The sequence below is a fragment of the Pseudorasbora parva genome, chromosome 18 (assembly GCF_024679245.1).
Source record: "Pseudorasbora parva isolate DD20220531a chromosome 18, ASM2467924v1, whole genome shotgun sequence".
In the NCBI taxonomy this organism is placed as follows: Eukaryota; Metazoa; Chordata; class Actinopteri; order Cypriniformes; family Gobionidae; genus Pseudorasbora; species Pseudorasbora parva.
In genome coordinates, this window is record NC_090189.1 from 21,074,246 (window position 1) to 21,095,649 (window position 21,404).

The following is a 21,404-nucleotide window of genomic DNA, read 5'->3' on the forward strand; positions in this document are numbered from 1 at the left end:
ACAAGTTCTTAATAGCATCTGTTGAATTTTATTTTAGATTAAAAATATTTATGCATATATAAAAACATCTGCACATAGTGTTAGAATAATTCATTTATGTATAACATGATCACAATCATCAGTTTATATATAAACAGTTGATTACTTGTTTTATATGTCCAGGTCTTGAAGGTTACCCCAACTTGGACCTACTTTTACTTTTACTCTAAGCTTTACATATAATTTTACAACACACTCCATTTCTCGCTTCATAATCTGGGCCACCTGTAAAAAACGATACAATTTGACTTGTCACCACTGAACTCCATTGTAAATGCAAAATTTAGAAAGAACAATCCTTATTACCTGAATGACATCTTCCTCTGCAACCTCATACATGAGTTCATCATGCAGCTGAAGTATAAAATATCCTCCTCGAGAGGGTCTGAACTGATTCCTGTGTCGACCACCTGAAAAAAACATTACATTCACATCCCACATTTAAAAGTGAAAATGCTATAGTATGAAGTAGGCCATACCCAATCTAATTAGAGGGTGCCGATGTGATGCGGGCACTCCAGGAAACGCTGCTTCCAGTCGGCGCTGGATGTTGATGGTTGCTAATTTCACAATGTCAGCAGCAGAGCCCTGTACGGTTGTGTTCACTGCCTGTCGTTCTGCCTAAAAGGAGGATCAAAATTAAACAAATTTTTACACAAGATATATTCTAAAGGGCTCATGAAGACTTACGTGAGACTTTATGTACATGTTTGAGTCCTTTATTCCAGGCAAGAAACGCTTCCTGCCAAGCAATGTCTTCACGTAACCATTTTTCACACACTTCTGCACGGTTTCACGCAGAAAGTTCTGTATGCCTTAAGAAGAAATGATGCTGTTATTATCATTACAAGTTTTTTTAAACAGAAATCAATTGTACATTGTCAATTACCAGAGTATCTGGATTTAAATGTCTCTATGTAACAAGCAGCATCATTCTCCTCAATGCCCATTTGCTCTCCAAGTGACTTTGCTCCCATGCCGTAGATTATTCCGTAACAAATCTGTTGACAAAAATGTAACAATGTTTCAATGACAATCAATACAATTTCAATTACCAGTTGCAAGTGATTATATTAGTGACTACTGTATTGTCTTTTACATTAAAAATAGATACTTTTTGTATCTAAGACCAATTCTATGATGTACATGTAAATTAATTTTAATATAGCAAACCTGTTTGGCCTGTTGCCTCATATTATCATCAACAGCAGCAGGATCCACCATTTTCCACTCAGCTGCTATGCTTTTAAACACATCTGCACCACTGTTGAGCACATGGAGGAGCCGTCTATCACGGGACAGGTGAGCCAAGATGCGAAGCTCCAACTGTGAGTAGTCAGCAGCCAGAATCAGACCTCCTGAAGATGTGTGAAAGATTAAAACTGTGTTAATGTGGTAAATTATATAATATAAGCATATAGGTGTCCCATTAAATTATACTCTTGACCCAGACCCCTCGACAATAAATTTTCATACCTGAAAAAGGAACAAAAGCATGCCTCATGCTGACAGAAAATGGCATCCCTTTATCTGGTGATTTGTCTGATACTTTTAAAAGGGGTGCCAATAGCTGGTTTATCTTTCGTTTCCCCCTGAAATAAATAAATAAATAAAACATATCATGCAAATAAATATATTTGAAATATGTTATACTGGACATTTATGTTTTTTTTGTTATTTTAAAAAAAAAGAAGAGGGAGAAAAAAAAATAAACTGCAAAATGTAAGTCCGTACCACATCTTGCTTGCACCATTAATCTGTGATGGTTGACTTTCTTCTATAAGTGTTGGCATCTGAATTTCAAAATCTTTTGGGACATTCTGAATATTTGGTTCAGTGAAGCTCACACGCCCTATGTGAGAAAAACATTCGAATAAGCCCTGTTTCCACCAAAATTACCCGGAACAATTTGTACTAAAAAAAACTTTTTTTTTTTTTTTTACAGGAACCCAGAACTGCTACTGTCTGCATTTCCACTGCGGTCTAAAGTACCGTGAAGATTAGGAAAATTAGTTTGGTGATGTAGGACTGCGCGACTGCTCCTTCCAGTCACCAAAGGACAGTAATAATTTTGCAATAATAACAAGTATGGAGGAGATTCAAGCTGTGCTGCTTTTGCTGGTATGTATTGGTTTACTAAATTATTGGTAATTAACCAAATGGCGGGAAAGAGTAATGATACTAAAGCGTATTCTGAAAGCTTGTAAAGCTAGATTTAAAATGACAATGTGTCATTATGAGCTATACGGACATTGACAGTGAGATGGCTGAGACGAACGTGCGCCATCAGAACGCAGAATGAACCTTGCAAAAGACTTTTAAAAATGACTGTTGAAATAAAATGCTGCATGAGCTAAACCAATCAGCATGTTCAGTGCCCAAGTCCCACCCACGAAAGTTTCTGAACTTTGAAAAAGTACTACCTCGCGAGCAGGGCCATTTGGAGGAGGAAATATTTACCCAGGACTTCATTTATACCCTGGTTCCTGCGTTTGAAACACACTGATTACCACCCCTAAGTTCCTAGCTCCTGGGGAAAGTTCCTGCGGTGGAAACGCGGCTATACAGTCCCGAGAACATGCACACAAAGTTCAAAGGTTATATCTTCATGCCTCACACCTGTGGCAGTGTGTGACTGTGAGATTGGATGTATTCTGTCCATCTTTAGATGTGGGTGCCACTTCTTCTCTCTTTGCAAGGGGAAAACCACTTTTGTTAAAGCATTAGTGATCCTTCTCCACTCAAGAATAACACCTGGTAACTGATGCAATGGCTTGAGCTTTTCTAAAACGTCCTGAATGAAAAAGAAAAGAGTGCATTTAGATTTAAATGTTAGAAAAATCTTAGATTGTTGTAATCAGTCCTACTTGACCAACTCTCAGCGGGATATGAAACTGGAGACTATGGTGTGGGAGGCAGGTGCGCTAACAAGAACGCTTAAGACCACAGCCTCTAGCGTCAGTCGCTAACAGACTTCTTGAAGCTAGGGGAGCGAGGTCTACACGCAGAGCTCTTACTGGCCTCTGTCCATTACACTGTGGAACGTACCTTGGTTGTGCTGAACTGTTTAGAAAGTTTGATACGGGCTCCCGCTCTTCTAGTGTAGCCCAGTGTCTTCTTATTCTTTGGAGCATTTAAATCTCCATTGGGAGGCAGCTTCAACTCAAGAAACAACACCTGAAACAGTTGAGATGGAGGATTATAGATTTCTTTTTTCAAATTAATTTCTATGTGGGAAAATGTATAGGGCAATCATTATTTGAAGTGGTGAGAAGGATAACAACCTCTGCAACATCCTCTGGACTGGTAAGTGAAAAGCTATGTCCTGCTAGCTGATAGGCTTGGGATTCGAGAGCACTTAGCTTGGCTTGCATCACATGCTTTTGAGCCTCACATTCAGCAACACTAAACCCAATTCCATTTAGCTCCAACAACGCCAGGCAGTATTGGGTGGGCATCTCCACTTTCTTGAATACATCTAGCAATAAAAATAACAACACATGAAATAATTAGTATCTATATCACCAACTTGAACATAGACCTGAGGTGGCCAAACCTGTACATTAAGTGCCACTATCAAGGGTTTAGTTCCAATCCAAATTAAACACATCTAAACCAGCTAATTAAGGGTTTTATTATTACTAAAACTTCCAAGCAAGTGTGTAGTGGCTAGTTGGACATAAACTGTGCAGGATAATGTCCCTCCAGCAGCAGTATTGGTCACCACTGATATAGACAAATAGTTTACCCAAGAAACCATTCTTTTCAAGAAGACAGTTGAGTTGCGTCATGACCCTGAAGACCAAAACAGACTCAACAGCTGCTCTATAACGTCCCGGGTGACTAACATCTCCATAGATCCCTAAACTCTGCACAGCCTGACCAGGACTAATTCCCTCCAGCATCGGGAGATCCTCAGTAGTGAAGCTGGACACCATGTTGTGGAGGGTGCGCTCTTTGGAGCTTGAATCCAGAAGCCAACATGCAATCTATTGAAGGACAAAAAACTGAATGTAGTTAGACATCCTACCCTTTCAGATCCATCTTTGGGGTTTCAATAAATGAGAAGAAAGAGGGCATAGAGAATTGTACTCTATTCTGTCCAACCTTTGGGTCCTCAAATGTGCCACGCATAGGAAGCTCACACGCCAGGAGAAGTGTCTTGTAAAGTTGAATAAAGTCATAAGTGATCACCATACTCGATTCTCTTTCCAAGCAGCACTGAATTTGTTTCAGTCGCTCCTCAACTGTAAGAGTCTCATCAAGTGGTGGTGGAGCTAAACTGGCACTTATATCTGTTTGGGGAAAGACAAGAGTAGCATTAGATTTGAGGATAGCAGCATTCAATCAAGCAGGTTTTGCAATATTTTCAGGTTTGTTAGACTTAGTCCATAGTCCACAAGTTTATGTTTCATACCAGTGCCTGACAGCTCCTGTTGTAGAGACACAAAATAAGCATCTTTTGCGCCCCAGCATACAGACATGCCAATGACAACAAGATCCTCATATCCCTTCAGAAGGAAGCCATCTTTTAGTTTGTTCCTCATTGGGGTAGTAGCTTTAAACAGGATTACACGAGTTTATAAACTTTATGTATTTTAGAATACTAAAACATATCGGAAAAAAATTAATAAATTGATCTTACGTTTTTTAAATTTTCCACCTATAACTGTCTCAGGTTGCATTGAGGTTCTGTCTATCTTCTCACAGGCAACAGCAAGAGAAAATCTGTCCTTTGTTTTCCACTCCTTTACAAATGTTTGAAAAAGTCTTTTATCACTTGCCACATCGATTATGGAAAATGTTTCTGGACTGCAGGAGTTAGACGCAGGAAATGATGGACACTGAGAAAGTCTTGTAAAGCCCTCATCAGCCAGAGACGTGTCTAACTCTGTTGCTGAGTTTCTCCTCAAACAAGATTGATAATCTTTCTGGATAACGGATTTAGAATTTGGATCCAGTTCTGACCTGTTCTTGGTGACATTAAGAGGTGATTGTACAGCTGAGGTGGTCATTTTGACCCGTGGTGTTATTGGTTCAGAAACTGGTGTGGGAGGAACAAGGTCATTGGGAGTCACTGGTTTGGCCTGGACTATCACAAAATCTTTAGATCTTGTGCTTCTTAGACCTTCCTGCTCAATCCTGTGGTTTGTTATTGGGGAAATAGCTTCTTTGACAATAACAACAGCTGCATTTGGTTCCACCACGGCTGAATTTAACTGCCCTGTAGGCTCAGATAAGGTTGAAAACTGATCAGACCATTTATCAAAAATGTCCTGCATTCCTGGGCTGATGTGAAATGAACTGTTTAATTGATGTCTTTCAGATGAAACTTTTGGATGAGGTTCATTGTTTTGTGATACATGTAGTTCAGACACAATATCATCTGTATAGCTGGGCTTCTCTGCACCCAATCTTGGGCCATCACAAACCTTGACAACACTGTTCATTTTATCAAGATACTGCTCTCCAATAAGAAGTGAATCTCCCCATTCTGAAAGGTTGAAAGAGGATTCGCCCCATTGGATTGCTTCCTGATCCTCAGCTGACACAATATCTCTCCTCTCCGGAATGAGTTCTGGAGAAGAGCCATTTGAATTAGCATGTGCTTCGATCACCTGCTCTTCCTTGCTCTCTTGATCTATTGCTGCGTCCTCCATGGCGTCCAAGATAGAGTTGTCATAGAGACTGTCAAACAGAAAGCTGCTGCTCCGGTTGAAGCTATTGTCAGTAATATGATCAGACGACTCATTTTCCCTTTGCTCAGCAGGTTTATTTACATATGATTCTTCTTCAGCAACTTGGTTACTGTAATTTAAAATATTCTCCAACTGGCTGTCAGTAAGTGAGATGTTATATTTTGGTTTTCCTTCAGTGGGCAGGCCATTCTCATAAGGTGATAAACCTTTAACTGGGCCTTTGTTTCGGTTTTTAGATGGATGATTCTCATTTACCAGGAAAGATGACTGGCTGACAACTTTCATCTTACTTGCTGAATCAATATGATTTTCCTGTCTATTTTCTTTGAGAATGTTTAAGATACAACTGCTATGTGAAAAAACATCCCCTTGAAGCATTTTCTCAGTCTGTGTATCGAGTTGAAAACTATCACCAAACTCTTCCAGTCCATTTGTGTACAAGTCAGGGGAGCTAAGCTTTTCAGAATGACAAGGTACATTTTTAATTTTAGTGGTCACATGTAAGCCACGTCCATTCTCATTTCTGGTGTTGAATTTCCTTAAACTGTGAGCAACTGTTTCTTGCTTCTCATTTTGAGTTTCGTCAGAATATCTCTGATTTAAATGTTTTGCTTTAGATGTGCACTTTTTCCCCGACCTGAGGGTAATACAGTGTCATTTCGGGCTTCCCCTTCCTGTAGTAAAGCACATGAGTGAGAAAATGTTTTTAACTCAATTTCTCGGTTCAGTTCAGCAATAGAAGACTGGAGTTTCATTTTTTCTTTATCTCTTCTACAGTCAGTTTCAGGTTTATTAGAGGAAAGCTCTTCAGCTTTTGACATTGCTTTAGGGACTTTTGCAATCGGAGTTGCCATTTTTGCTCCATCGACTGTGGGTCCTGCTTCAGCATCTGTAACATTCATCCTTCTGCGTTTCGAAACTGGACCTACACAATGCTCTTCAATGCCAGGGATGCAGCTCCTTTGAAGTGATTTTGAAGAACAGTCCGATGACTCACCTGTCTGGTTATTCTGAAACCCCTTATCTTTGGCATTTATTGATTTGAGAACTTTATGCAGTACACTTGATTGTTGTTCACAATTCTTAGCAGGCTGACACTTGGCAGATGATACATCAATATCCAATGTTTTTTCTGAACTGGTAGTGACCTCTAATGGCCTCAAAGGAGGATGGGTCTTATCACTTTTATCCATCAACTTCTGTTCGGCCACATTCACATTTACATGTTTACCCTCTTCATGTTCTGGGTCCCTTGACGTGGACTGCAGAGGCTTTGCATTGGATGATTCCTCAGGGGAACGGGAATCTAGCTGATTCTTTGTTGAGAGGGAAGCTGGGTTCCATTCCACCCCAAGAAGAGCCAAATCCTGTTGGAGGAGCAGACAGGCCTCAGCCACTATCTGCTGAGCTGCCTCTCTTTCAGTCAAGGCCTTTTTTCCACTGACCCAGATGCAGCGCATGTTCTTGCGTTCTTGAGCCTCCACCTCGCTCTCATCCACCGCTTGCCTGGAGCTGCAGAGATTCAAATGAACCCTGTATGACTTAAAATAATCTAGGGATAAACCAGTATTAGCACTCTGGCCAATATGATGCTGATCATTATTTTCATGTTATGGACAGTGACCCTAAACTAGTTTTACATCTAACTAAATTAAAAATAAAACACTAAAAATCTTTCATTGTTACAAGTGAATTTACGCATACCAACATTGTAATATACAGTGTGAAACATGAATATTGCAAAGGATTGTATTTAACAGTATGATTAAATTATTAAAGATGAACTTGAAGTGACCGTTCAATGACGGCAAAGTTTCAATACCTTTTGAAAGGGATAGCTTTCCTGAGGGCCTTCTCCACCTCTGTAATATCAGCTCTGGCCAACTCTGCTACAGTGACAAACCCAGAGCTGTAAAGTGTACGTGCTCTCGAGGCGTTCAGTAAAGAAATACGAACCAGATCACACAACTCCCTCTGGACTCCAAAACTCAGACGACTCTGGAACTGGGACAGAAGCAACTCTAGGTTGTGCCATCCGAGTCGATTACAGAAGACCGTAACCATACCTGGAAAAAATTGCCAAATTTTATCCAATTTTATTTCAGTTACGTTCTCGGAGGCAGAAACAAGCTTCCTTTGCTATTCCTGCAGCATGACCGAGCATGTCACCATACCTGCATATGTAGAGGCTGACTGCTGAAGTGACTGAAGCTGCCCTCGACTACAGCCATACTTCTTTGCAACAGATCCAAGTGGTTCCTCGCTTACCAGATCAAGGAGAACTAATGTTGTAAAAAACCTACATGACAAAAAAATTACAAATCAGCATACTGTAAACGGTAATTCCATGAAGCACTCTAAATTTAAAAAATACAACACACCGTTTGTGAATGGCCATCTGTCTGCGTTGCTTCTCTGTTTTAGCAATTAATTTGCCACTAACGGAACGGGCCAGAAAACCTTCTTGAATGCCCACCATCTCAGCAACCCGCTTCATTGCAGAGGGTAGTTGCTCCCACAAACAGAAGAACTGGTACCAGTCTATTGTTGTCCAGTCCACGTACACAGGTGTTATCTTAGAAATGCATGGCATGATTTCGTTAATAAACTATCGATGATCAAGTGAAAGAGTATGAAAATTCTGTCATTAATTACTCACTCTCATGTCATTCCAAACCTAAAAGAACTTTGTTCATCTTCGGAAAAAAAGAAGAAGATATGTTTGATGAAATCGGAGAGCTCTCTGGCTCTCCTCCATATGCAGCAACGTCTTTACAACTTTCAACTTTACATCTACATGAATGCATTTAGCAGATGCTTTTATCCAAAGTGACTTACAACAGAGGAGTACAGGAAGCGATCTGTCATGAAGAAGCGAAGAAACGCAAAAAGTGCCTTGAATACAAAGTTTCGGATATTACTCAGAGTAGCATAAGCTAGAATAGGGAGGAAAGAAAGAAAAAAAAGCAAACCTAGCCCAGTCTCATCTCTTCAATGCCATTCTCATACACAGTTGACATAGTAAATACTGTATTTACTATGTCAACTGCGCAGGACAATGGCGTTGAAGAGAAGAGATTGTTAAATAAAGTAATTATTTTTGGGGAGGTTTTCTCGTCGCTTCATAACATTAGGTTGAACCACTGTAGTCACATGGACTATTTTAAAGGGGGGGTGAAATGCTGTTTCATGCATACTGAGCTTTTTACACTGTTAAAGACTTGGATTCCCATCCTAAACATAGACAAAGTTTCAAAAACTAATGTTGGACGTTTGATGGAGTATTTCTGTGTTAAAAATACTCCTTCCAGTTTCTCACAAGTTTCGGAGTTTTTTTCGAGTATGGGTCAGCTTGACGTTAATAGACCGGAAGGTCCTTGTATGGGCCGTACGGACTCTTCTCCCGGTAGGGTCCGCGCGCGCGTGACTAGAGCGAGAGAGGAAATGCATGCCCATAAACACTGCTCTCAAGCTGCAGATCCAGTCGTCCGTGAACACTTATGTCGGTTATAGTCCGCGCCGCGCTCCACTTCATTCCTCCACTTTGACATTAAGCGACTTCAACGCTTCAGCACAGCATTCCGGGAAGGCAGCGCTGCATTTGAACCGATATGAACGCAGAAATGACAGGAAGCTTCACAACATCGCTTCATTCACATCGCAAAGTGGATATCCACACTCCAAGAAGTGTCTTTTTGACGGAGCAGTCCCAGTGATACAGGTTCGGTCCTGCTTTGGAAGCAGCCGGTGAGTAAAACTGCTTCAAATGTCTGTGCTGTTGCTTATCGTCGCGTGAGTAAACATCAGTAAACGACACGATCGCGTGCTTCGTCATTCAAATGCGCTAACGGACTTCACTGCTGTTCTATGTTTAACGTTACACTAGTCTGACGTGCAAAACCGTTTTGCTTGCTACTGCTAATGTTTAGTTGCATACAATAGTCCATAAACCGAATCATGTCCTCATAAACTGCGAGTAAAGACACACAAATGTTGACAGGCCACTAAATACAGTACATACCACAGAGACGGACGTCCTGCTGTTGCTGTTTCTATTTCAGCCTCCGAATTAGATTCTGAATCATATATCTATTAGCTGAGATCGATAGAATGGGTTTCTCCACGCTTGAGGACGTCACTGCTTTGCGCATTCATCATTCTTTAGCTCCGCCCACACGATACGCCTCCAGGCACTCGGCTTTTTCCAGAAAGACTCGGTACAGCCCATATTTCTTTTAGAAATATAATAAAACTAAAGACTTTTCTGAGATATGAAGGATGCAATACTACTCTATAGGTACTTAAGATTGACATGAGATTGACTGAAACTGAGTGTTTCACCCCCCCTTTAAGGATGTCTTTACTACCTTTCTGGACCTTTGGAAAGTTGCAATGACAATGCTGCCTATTGGTGTTTCTGAAAGCTCTCCAATTTCATCAAAAATATATTCATTTGTGTTCCAAAGATGAACAAAGGTCTTACAGGTTTGGAATGACACGAGAGTGAGTAATTAATGACAGAATTTTCATTTTTGAGTGAACTGACCCTTTAAGTGTTTTGCCTACCTGGTAGAGGATATGGAGATCATTTTCTAACACAAATCCTTTCATTGCTCTCTGAAGATCTGCAAAAATCCCCAGGGCTTCTGGGGGTGATAAAGATGAGGACAGAGTTGCAGAACCCAGATGCGTGGGGCAGTACCTCTCCACTGTGAGATGGACAATGATCAAAAAGTAAACGTACATCACACGCCACACAAAAATGTATTCTTTTTTTCTCTTTTCATATCCTTAGTTTTGTTACCTTCTCCCTCCTTCTGTATATGTATGAACTCATTTTCCATCAGCCACTCTATGCAGGCCTCAATAGCCCCTTTGTTTCGAGCTTCTGATTCAGCTCCTTCCTGATGTGGCTGCTCGGCTCCCATACTGGCTGCCAGCAGAGTGCAGGAAGCATACATCCTCACATCCTGTGGTGAGCTGGCCACTCCTCCAACGATGATCTTCAAACAAATTAATGCAATAAAATACTGTACATGCACACCAAAGACAGTTTCACACAACAAACTATGAGGAGCAAGACATTTATACCTCCAGGATGGCCCTGAGCATGCTGGTAGTGACACCCTCTCCCTCTCGCTTCACCAGGCAGCTGCTGATAGGCTTGAGTGAGCCCTGGATAAGGCTCGTCCCCTTTGCACGTTCAGCCTCTTTACAGACCAACACACTCTCACCTGAGACACACATAGATCATTACATTACTAATAACTCTTATTCATGCTCTCTCTCTCTCTCTCTCTCTCTCTCTCTCTCTCTCTCTCTCTCTCTCTCTCTCTCTCTCTCTCTCTCTCTCTCTCTCTCTCTCTCTCTCTCTCTCTCTCTCTCTCTCTCTCTCTCTCTCTCTCTCTCTCTCTCTCTCTCTCTCTCTCAATACACTAGTTTGGGGTCACTAAGATTAAAAAAAAACTTTTATTCAGCAAGGAAGCATTTAATACAAAATAATTTAAGACATTTATTGTATAAAATATTTTGATTTAATATTGATGCTGTTCTTTCTGTTAACTTTTTTATTCATTGATGATCACGGTTTCCACACAAAAAAATTAAGCAGGAGGCTGAAAATTCAGGAATAATGTTTCAATTTGTAATAACATTTCTAAATAAAAACGCAGACTGTGCTTCTTTATATTTGTGCTTCTACACATTTTTCTGGACTTAAAAGTACATTATTTATTTAAAAAAAGAATTATTCTTTAACAATGTAAAATACTTTAATGTTACTTTTGATTAATGTAATTTGTCGTTGAACTGTATGTTGAGTAAGTTTAAAAAAGTTATTAATTACTAGCTTCTAATACTAGTCACAATACTAGCTACATCTTTAACAGTGCAATTACACTAACTACTCTCTCTAAAAAGTATTTTTATTACTTATTAATAATTTTCAAGTCTCTATCAACCACGACCAGTTGTACAAGGATAGACAAGAAACTGCTCTTTTAATTCTTTCAATATATAATACAAAACTGCATAAATGATTTGTGAATTGACCAAAGGATTTAATGGGAGATGGTTATATTAAAAAGATTAAAACATGAGATAAAAACATTAGAAGTAAAAATTTTATGTTAAACCAACTATTGTTTCATATATAATTTATATAGTCTATATAGTATATAATCCAATTAAATCAGAAGTAACTGTAATTAAATTAGGTATTTTTCAAGGAAAACATATTTAAATTACAATATTTACTTAGAAATGCATTACACCCAACACTGGTTAATGTAATATAGTATATTCTATCTGTAGCACTCACCCAAGGTGTCCACTCCTTTACGGCCTGCCCGTCCCACCATCTGCTTATAGGTCAGTATATCCAGCAAATGACCATTGAAAACAGGGTTCTGATAATCACACGTCGAGCGGGCAGATTTACACCAGACGACAATGTGGAGGTGGCAGCTAACACCCTAATGTAGCCTTGACGAAAAGCTCCTTCTAGAATATCCCGCTCATCGAACGTCAAACCTGAAACAAAGGTTGCAATGGTTTTGTTGAATGTCCTTTATAAATATAGGACATTATAGAAAGTATAGAATATATTTTCTTTTTGTTTAATTTAATTATTTAATTACATTCTTTAAAGCTGCAGTCTGTAACTTTTTGCTCTCTAGTGGTTAATAAACAGAACTGCATGTGTCTTGTGGAAGAACATTGCAGCCAGAGCTACTTCTCTCTGTTTAATGTCTATGGCGGATCACGTAGGGACTGTGCTCCTCCGCAGCGGTTCCTATCAGTCTGGTCTGAAATAGTCCCAGTATAAACACTTATTATAAGTGTACCATAATGATCAGGGTAAGACAAAAACGGTTTGGAAAATGGATTAATGTGGCACATTCTCCTTATATCATTTTTCTAAATCTTGAACTCAATAAAAGGTACAGACAGCAGCTATAAGCATCGTATTCTATTATAGTATTCTAATAGTCTCTTTTTTTAAACTGAAATAATGGTTCATAAAGGTTTAGAAAAACCTCTGAAAAATCCATGTAAGTTTAACATCAAAACCCATGTACCTGCATGGTGGAAGGCCACCCCCCAGGGAACAGTTCGCTGAAGGACCTGGTCTAAGCCTGCAGGAGTGCGCTTAAGCTGCGCTACTACATCCTGGAGACCTTCCTGCTTCAGAGATATACTTTGCACTCCAGAGTCTGACTGCATTTCTGTAAAAGCAAACATGGTTAAAACATAATACATTATATCCCAATAGTAAAATATCTGCAATTCCCATATCTGTAAACCTTTGTGATGAAGATTGTAAAACTCTCTTCCAATTGTATCTGCTAGTTTCTCACACCAGTTCTTAGAAGGGCAGAACAGCAGTGCAGAGTGTCCATCCTGCACTGTCTCAAAGCAGAGGCTGACAATGTGGTCATCATCTCCCTACGGACAGAAGAACATCTTATCTATTATTACTATATGTAAACATTAGCTGGTACAGTTAATGTCATACAGAAACTTCAGAGATTTAGTTTTTTAGAGGCCAACAAATGTGTTAAACACGGACCTTAACTGGAAGTGCTGGGGTGAACTGTCTGACCAGGTTCAAAGATCCGTCATAGACATTTGTGCCAATCTTGACCCACTCCATCAATGGCACAGGACGATAGTCAGTACTATACAGCTCAGCATTCAACCAGTGGGCCAGAAGTCCAAGTTTGGCAGTGTGGCACTCATGCCAATAATTTGGACACCAGGAGAGGTACTTTGACCAGAGTCCCTTAAAATAGAGAAGGTGTTAAACTTTATCATAGATGATGATTATCGAGACCATTGCTGAAGGATGTTTACATTACATTATGACATACCTTGCTGAGTTTTTTTGGGCAATGTATTGAATTTAGTCAGCAATAGTTCTAACAGATATCCACGACCAGAGTCCCCAACCATGTGCAGCTCATCGACTACAACAATTCCTGCAATTTGGGCAAACATTTATTTATTCATTTAAAGGAACATACACCATTTCTAGAAATATGGCTTATTCAACTTCTTACCTACATTTAGATATTTTAATATATCATTTTTATCTTAGTGAATGCCAGTAGCAGTGCTTCGCCTGTGCTTCCCCATAATATAGTCCCAAGTCAATATCTGCATCGCTATTTGTACTTGTTGTGAATGCACAGGCCACAAGAAGTAATTCGTTTTTTGTTTTGTTTTTTGTTTTCGATCACTATGGTGCACTTTTACTCGGGACACGCTAGCTGGCAACATAGGATTCCATTCATTAATAATAATAATAAAATAAGTTAAGCTAGCGGCAACCCTGCCAAACTAAAACAATGCATGCACTGAGACAAAAATACATTTGGCCACATATCTAAATGTAGGAAAGAAGTTGAATAAGCCCTATTTCTAAAAACGGTGGAGTGTTCCTTTAAGCACCTGATAGAAATGTAAGAGGTAGGCCACAAGAAATGTCATTATTTTACCAAGTAGATCCAATTTGTCTTCTTCAATGAGCCTGTTGATGAGTCCATTAGCTTTCTCTATTGTGCAAACAGCGACATCCAGAGCTGAAAACCCACCCGCTGCTGAAGTGTTACCCATATACCCCTCCACTCTGACCCCTGCCTCCTGAAATACATTCTGGGTGAAAATGGCAAGTATAATATTAGCAAATCTCATCAACAAAATTTCACGATGTAGACTGTTGTGTACTGAAATTGACAAATATATATATACTCAAGAAATGTAAACCAACCTGTAGATAAAACATCTTCTCTCGTGCCACAGACACGAAAGGAAGAATGAACATAGCCTTCTGTCTTGTTTCCAAAACTCTCTTCAAGATTAACAATTCAGAAACCAAAGTTTTCCCTGCACTGGTTGGAGCTAAAAAAAAAGGAACATTTAAACTTTTCACATTTTTAAATTTGGAAATCACATAATTACAGATATTCTAGAGATGTAGAATAAATTACAAGTAGTTAGAAGTATATATTTTGTCTTTGACGCAGGTCCTGTTCCCAGGAAAACAAGATTAAGGACAAATAAAGTATTTGCCGCCAACAACAAGACAAAAAAACTGCTATTTACCAGAATACACCAGGTTCTGGCCCTCCAACACTTTGCCCAAGGTCAGACACCTCAGCTTGCCACTCAAACATCCTCTGAACGCCCAGACTCTGGTACTTTTCCAGAACAGGCTTGGGGAGACCCCAACTGGCAAGCATAAGCTTGTCTGACTGATTGACAGGACGTCCCAAATGGATGCTTTGTGCTGTTCAGAATAATAATCAATTATTATTAAATTAATATTATTATGTAATAATTATTGTTTTGAAGAGTAAAATGACACTCAAATGGTTCTAAAATTTGTGGTCAGTAATAAAAAAAGAAAAATAAATTATATTTTATAATTAAGAATAAACTTTTATTCTTCAAGGACACATTAAATTGATCAAAAGTGACAGTAAATACATTTATAATATTACAAAATATGCCTATTTCAAATAAATCATACTCATCAAAGATTCCTGAAAAATGTAGCATGGGTTCAACAAAAAAGAAATGTCAGCATTTATACTTTCTTTGATCGTTTCTTAAGCACCAAAGCAGCATATTAGAATGATCTATGAAGGATAATGTGGTGCTGAAGATATATAATAAAATCGACAACATATTTTGAAAGTGGTAGTTGAGTAGACTGTCAATGGAAGGAATTAAACACTTAGATTTAATTGAAAAATATCTTAATTTGTGTTCCAAAGATGATCAAATGTCTTACGGGTTTGGAACGACATTTCTATGATATAGAAAAATCTATTTACCTGCATCTGGTAGTGTAACATCACTGAGGACACTAAGATCCAGCCCAGGAGGAGGGGTCAGCACCGAGACCGAAAGGTTTTTCATTGATCTCTTCTGCTGTTGCAACATGGATCGCTCTTTAGCAACAGCCATATGTGTCGGACTGAACAATATGTAATCCTTGGAGGTACTGAGAGAGTCATTTGAGCTAGTATCTCTTTTGAACTGTAACTTTTGCTTGTCATTTGCTACTTTGGATGTTTTTTTCATGGAGTTAAGGATCTTTTGAGGTGAAGAATATTCCCTGTCACATTTCAATTCACGGCCACAGGCCTGTTCTCCAGCTTCAGTCTTTTTGGTTTCACTGAACAAAAGCTTTTGAGCCAAATCCCTCCAATCATTCTCTTTTTTGGCTTGGGTTCTGGTGCGCTCAGATGGTGACCACGCTGACCCTGGACTTGAAGGGCTGATATTTTCTGCATTTTGTACTTGTTGCTCACATATATTTTGTGGCAAGTCACAGTTTTTCTTAAGTGATGCAGATTCAGTTTGTTGAAAGTTTTCATCTTTCTTGAATTTCAAGACTTTTGGACCCAGTTCATCAATGGCTTGTAAAATGTCCTCATCCATAGCCAGAGTGGAGTCTCCTGGCATCCATTGCTTATTCTGCATTTGCTTTAAAAAGATAATGTTCATTTTTACACTTAGTGCAACAAATCTTATCAGTGGGATAATATTATAAAAAATAATTGAAAACATACTGTGGGCTCATTACATCTCTTCTCAGATATATCTGTTGCAGAGGAACACGCCTGCTGTCTATATGATGGTTTCTCATCTGCAAGAACTAAGCTACATGAAAAACTAAAAGTTAGTGACAATTTCACATCTGACATAAAACAACTTGCAAAAACAAGTTGTTTGATAAGCAACAGCTTTTAAAACAAGCTGTTGCTTATCATCCTGAGGAAAATAGCTATGCTAATCTAGAACCTTAATAATAAAAAGTTCTGTTATTTAAACACCAATTTTTTAAATAGGTACTCATAAAATGTCTCACTTATTTGTGTACATTAAACAAAGTTCTTCTACAGGTTCAGATTAAACAGTGAACCATTCTAAACTCCATGTCAACCATGTTTGTAAACTTAACCATAGAAACGTACACCATTAATAAAAGCACAACATGCAGTTTCAGATGACAAATCTTACCCTTTTGTCTTTACAATTCGATGCTGTCCCAAATAAATCTTTCTTGTCGTTGAAGTAGTCATCACATTTAAAAAAAAGTGAATTACTGTAAACTAATGCTTTCACATACAAAGCTTTGGTTGAGTAAAAAATAAGTCAAATGAAAAATTTTGTTACGATAACTGTTGTGTTGCTACCTCTCGTCGCTCCATATAAACAATCTCATGTTACTGAATTAAAAGACTTTACTTGCATTTCTCTCGTGATTCCAATCAGTTGAGACGACATATTTCATCAAGTTATTTACATAAAACTATTGCAAACTATTTGCACGAGTAACATTAATATTTCATCTATCCTGTCAGCAATTTAAAATATGTTTGCGTAACTTACATGAATATTTAATGATCGTTCTAAGAAATCAAAACAAAGTTAAAGGAAAACAAAAAACAACCAAAATCAAAGAGCCCGCGGTGTTTGCGCACAATGGTCCGGGGGAAACACGTCTACAGTGTTGATTCCTCCATTGTCAGTAAAAAAATATTACACAATATTATATCGTTTTAGCTTTAACAAAATGTTCAAAACAATATAAAGACCAGTTATTCGACATGTATTTTTTGACGTATTTTCTTATTATTATTCTCTATTATTTTTCTCTCTCTCTCTCTCTCTCTCTCTCTCTCTCTCTCTCTCTCTCTCTCTCTCTCTCTCTCTCTCTCTCTCTCTCTCTCTCTCTCTCTCTCTCTCTCTCTGTGTGTGTGTGTGTGTGTGTGTGTGTGTGTCATAGGCATCATATTGTTGTTTATGTTGTTTATTGTTGTTCATTCTTGTTTAGTGGTGTTTCGTTCGTGAACGAATAATTTTTTAATGATTCTTTTCAAACGAACGATCAATTCTCCTAACTTTCATGACTCGCCTATTTTGTTTATTGAATTTCTCTCTTAAAAAACAAGCAATAAAGAGATATCGTTTTACTGTATTCAAAGACTTACAATATCAACAGCAGCATCGATATTTTTTATTTATTTGAAAGAATCAATTCATTTGTAGGAATCAAAATCTCAGCACTCAGCTTTCTCGCAAACAACACTGAACACCTGCAGGATAAATAATAGTATGAAATATAAACAAAGCGCAGGAATACATATTTTTTTATATATTTAAAAAATAAAATAAAATGTATTTTTTCTAAAATAAAATGTATTAATAAAAATATTACGCATATCCCCACATGTCATTCATAATATTGTACGGTAGACGGCGCTATGGTTCCTGGGGAATGAGAAAGAAAACAAACGAGGAAGACTTTTTTTCTTGTTTTGAAATGCGTGCGAAGTTTGTTTGTAGCTGACTTTTTTGTTTCTGATCCTTTACGTTTAAATTATATCCTTTATTATTTCATATATTTAAGATTCTAGATGTAAATGTAAACATCTATATAATAAGACTCTTTTATATTCCTTGTAGAGCATAGTGGCATCATGGTCAAACTATGTAAAACTTGTCAGTAGTTTATGCACTCATGAGCAATACACGGGCTCTTGTGAGTTGCACAATACTTTCTCTGCAAGATTCTTGTTTTATATATCCATGTTGCAAAGGCTGTCTGTCCAGATTAATTCAGGAAAACAAAAGGTACGTGGTAAGATGCAGTTCGTATGAGCAATATTTCTGAGCTCTTAAGAATTATTTTGTTGAAATGTATTTGGTGAAAGTGTCATTATGTGTAATTACTGTTGCTATAACATAAAAAATATTGTGTAAGTGAGTGTATGTGATGTGTGTTAAATTAAAAAAACGCCTGAACATTATCAAAGAATGTTTAATAACCTCTGAATATCTTTAGGGCTACATGTGGAAGGTGTGGATTCACATGTGACTTACAAAACGTGGACTACAGATACAGGCTGTCATTTAAAGTGTCCAGAAACCAAGATATATTTGGTGTGACAGTATTCGGTGGCTGTTTAAATCCCTTCTTTGGCATTGCTGCCGGTGGCCTTCAACAGTATGTTATTTACAAATTATACACATTTTTAATGTTTAATGTCACATTTTTGTTTATTCATTGCTGATTTAAAATGTGATGTTCCCAGATTTATTGATGTGGAGAAAGCTGATGGTACACATACTGTTCAGCAACTGCTTGTCAAAGCTGTGGAAGACTGCTTTATAGGAAGATGTGTCATTTTTGGATTAAAGGTATGATGAATTTCTGCTTTTATTTTGAGGTGGGGCATCAAGATGATCTTCTTTTTTATTTGCTTAATACTTTGCTTGTTTCTTGTTTCTTCCTAACAGGTTCCTCATAATAATGCCAAAACTTCTTCGCTCTCTGGACAGTTAGTGGCCTGCCAAATCATTTCTCCATGTGAGTCTTTGATGGGATGTACTGTAATCGCTTATTTTAAAAACCTCTTGCAAGCAAATTCACATTTGTACTGTTCTGAATCTGCGAATAGTCTCTGTCCATCACAACAGAAAGACTCACAAAGTTCACAAAGAGATGAACTTAACGGATTTGATTATACTCCTCCATCATGTGCAAGGTTCGATTCTCAACCCAGCAGCGAAGGATTCACACTTTCAAGCGCATGGCAATCACCCGGCTTATGCTTCCTTCCGGAAGAATTAAGTAATCGACAGACCAGAGACTGTGATCATAATATTTTTTCACCGAAGAAAGAAGAGACGAGAACAAGTAAATGCACATGTCAAAGCCACAACAGCCATGTTAACTGTATACAGTATGAACCTAAAAATGAAACCCAAAACAGTCCTAGAAAATCTTTTTCCACAAGCTGTGACATGTTTGGATCATTAGCACATTTGAACAGTTCCACTGCATGTGATGCTAGGAATCCACTGAGCACCTTTTCCTGTGAAAATAATTCTGAAATAACTACATCTGGACACTGCCTTGTTAGAGCTAAATCTGGGGATGATAATGATTCACCTTTTCATGAGAAGTCACTTGACACTCATTCTGGTCAAAATATATGTTTTGATTTAGAAGATGCACCTTTATCAGAAAGCTTACAAGATTTTGTCAGGGTTGACATATCAGAGATCAATGACACAAAGCAGTGCAGTTCAGGTAAAAGAGATGAAATGATTCAAGAGCAAAATAGATGCTCTCTGATTGAAGCAAGTTGTATCTTAAAGACTAAACAAATGCCTCTTTTTGGTGATAAATTGTCCTCACCAATGTGCAATGTGAACAACATAAGATGGAAAGAGAACAATGAAAACGAGTGTCCAGAAAATCTTGGAATTAAGATTGCTGAGATCCCTAAGACTCCCACTGTTCTGTGTACAACCAATACTTCAGAGCTAAAAAACATGTCTTTTAGTCCTGGCATTATATGTGCATTTAATCACCCTACAAAAAACAAATTGTCTTTTTCTAACAAAAACCTCACTTTAAAAAGAAAAAAATCTACCAAAAGCAGACCATCTGTGACTTTTTGTTCAGTAAACCTTGAAAAGAACAAATATTCCAGGCACTATGCACAAAGTGAGGTCCATTCTGTAAACTGCAAAGTCAAGCAGGAACTGATTGTGTTTGAGGACCATAGGGAGAAGTATAATTGCTCTGTAGACTTGTTTGCTTCTGGTCAAAGCAGTATGGACATGAACGTTTCGGATGTGACAGAGACAGACATTTCAAAAGTCAATGAACTGAGGAATGTCAACACATCGGAGGCCGGAGTTTCAGGTTCCCTGCTTTTTTCACCATGTTTGCAATCCACCCCAGTTTATCAGCACTCATGTGGACAGAAGACCGGGCGAACCCGAAGACGTGTAAGCGCACTGTGCTCCAGAGCAATTAAATGCAAGTTTAAAAGCAAGATCACAGATCTGGGGTTAAGTATTAAAATATTAAAGTTGGATCAGCTGCCAACTGGTGGGTCTGAGAGCTTCTCAGGTGAGACCGACAAGCAGGATGCAAGTTGTAATTTATCTGTAAATGAATGGTCCAGAGATCTCTTTGAAAATTCATTTTGAATTAAAAATGGAAAAGATGCATTACGATATTTGTTCTTTTTTGTTAATCAAATTGTAAATAAACTATTTTAAATAGCAAAACAAAAAGTTAAAATAATTTATATTAAAAAAAAGCCAGACTGTTTTTGCTTTGACTGAAGAAAAAAATGCTGAACAATTTTTTTCTTTTCGTTTTTTCTTTATTTTTATTTTTTTTAATTATTATAATTTTTTAAATAATATATACATACCCAGAATTATTTATTCTAATGACCTTATATTGTCTCATAATACAATTCTGACTTTCCATGTTTAATAGTAAATGTTCTGACTTGCAAATGTATAATAAAATGGGTGGAAAACAACATTTGGCCATTAAAATTGTGTCCATTTTACTCTGTGTATAGTATTACTTTAGCAACGCTAATGTATTCAAAATAGACAATTAAAATCCAGAGATAGATAAACCATTTTCATAAATCTATGCCACTAGCTTATTAAGATCATTACAATAATTGTCTATATTGTTTTGAACCCGTTGCACCCACACCTCCCTTCAATGCAAATTATTCAGTGTGTATCTTCATGTCAAGGTGATGACGACATTGTTCCCTGTTGTGATTTTGATTTATGTAATTATTTAATTCTGATAGGTTCTTCTTGAAC

At 37.9% G+C, this 21,404-nt stretch overlaps 2 protein-coding genes across 2 annotated transcripts; one reads left to right on the top strand and one right to left on the bottom strand.

Moving 5' to 3' along the window:
* Positions 1-63: 63 nt before the first annotated feature.
* Positions 64-17,213, bottom strand: polq (polymerase (DNA directed), theta). The gene is given in 37 exon segments (XM_067422665.1): positions 64-264; positions 346-449; positions 519-660; positions 730-854; positions 929-1,040; positions 1,213-1,397; positions 1,516-1,631; positions 1,774-1,891; positions 2,659-2,833; positions 3,088-3,216; positions 3,324-3,517; positions 3,788-4,028; positions 4,147-4,334; positions 4,457-4,597; positions 4,685-6,373; positions 6,376-7,250; positions 7,561-7,804; positions 7,913-8,037; positions 8,120-8,313; positions 10,305-10,447; positions 10,543-10,741; positions 10,830-10,972; positions 12,058-12,144; positions 12,147-12,269; positions 12,818-12,964; positions 13,043-13,184; positions 13,309-13,451; positions 13,454-13,521; positions 13,610-13,640; positions 13,643-13,717; positions 14,237-14,393; positions 14,509-14,639; positions 14,844-14,892; positions 14,894-15,027; positions 15,578-16,232; positions 16,319-16,409; positions 16,770-17,213. Coding segments are annotated over 37 exon segments (7,791 nt in total). The 5' UTR covers positions 16,832-17,213; the 3' UTR covers positions 64-150.
* An 833-nt stretch (positions 17,214-18,046) lies between these two features.
* ddias (DNA damage-induced apoptosis suppressor) lies at positions 18,047-20,889 on the top strand. Its single transcript, XM_067423287.1, has 4 exons — positions 18,047-18,386; positions 18,598-18,759; positions 18,848-18,953; positions 19,053-20,889. The coding sequence occupies exons 1-4, from the start codon at positions 18,274-18,276 to the stop codon at positions 20,757-20,759; spliced, it is 2,088 nt and encodes a 695-aa protein (XP_067279388.1). The 5' UTR covers positions 18,047-18,273; the 3' UTR covers positions 20,760-20,889.
* Positions 20,890-21,404: the final 515 nt, after the last annotated feature.

Coding starts and splice junctions, on each gene's coding strand:
- ddias (XM_067423287.1), top strand. CDS start 18,274: ATGAGCAATACACGGGCTCTTGTGAGTTGCACAATACTTTCTCTGCAA. Junction 18,387..18,597: donor TTAATTCAGGAAAACAAAAG/GTACGTGGTAAG, acceptor GAATATCTTTAG/GGCTACATGTGGAAGGTGTG. Junction 18,954..19,052: donor GTGTCATTTTTGGATTAAAG/GTATGATGAATT, acceptor TCTTCCTAACAG/GTTCCTCATAATAATGCCAA.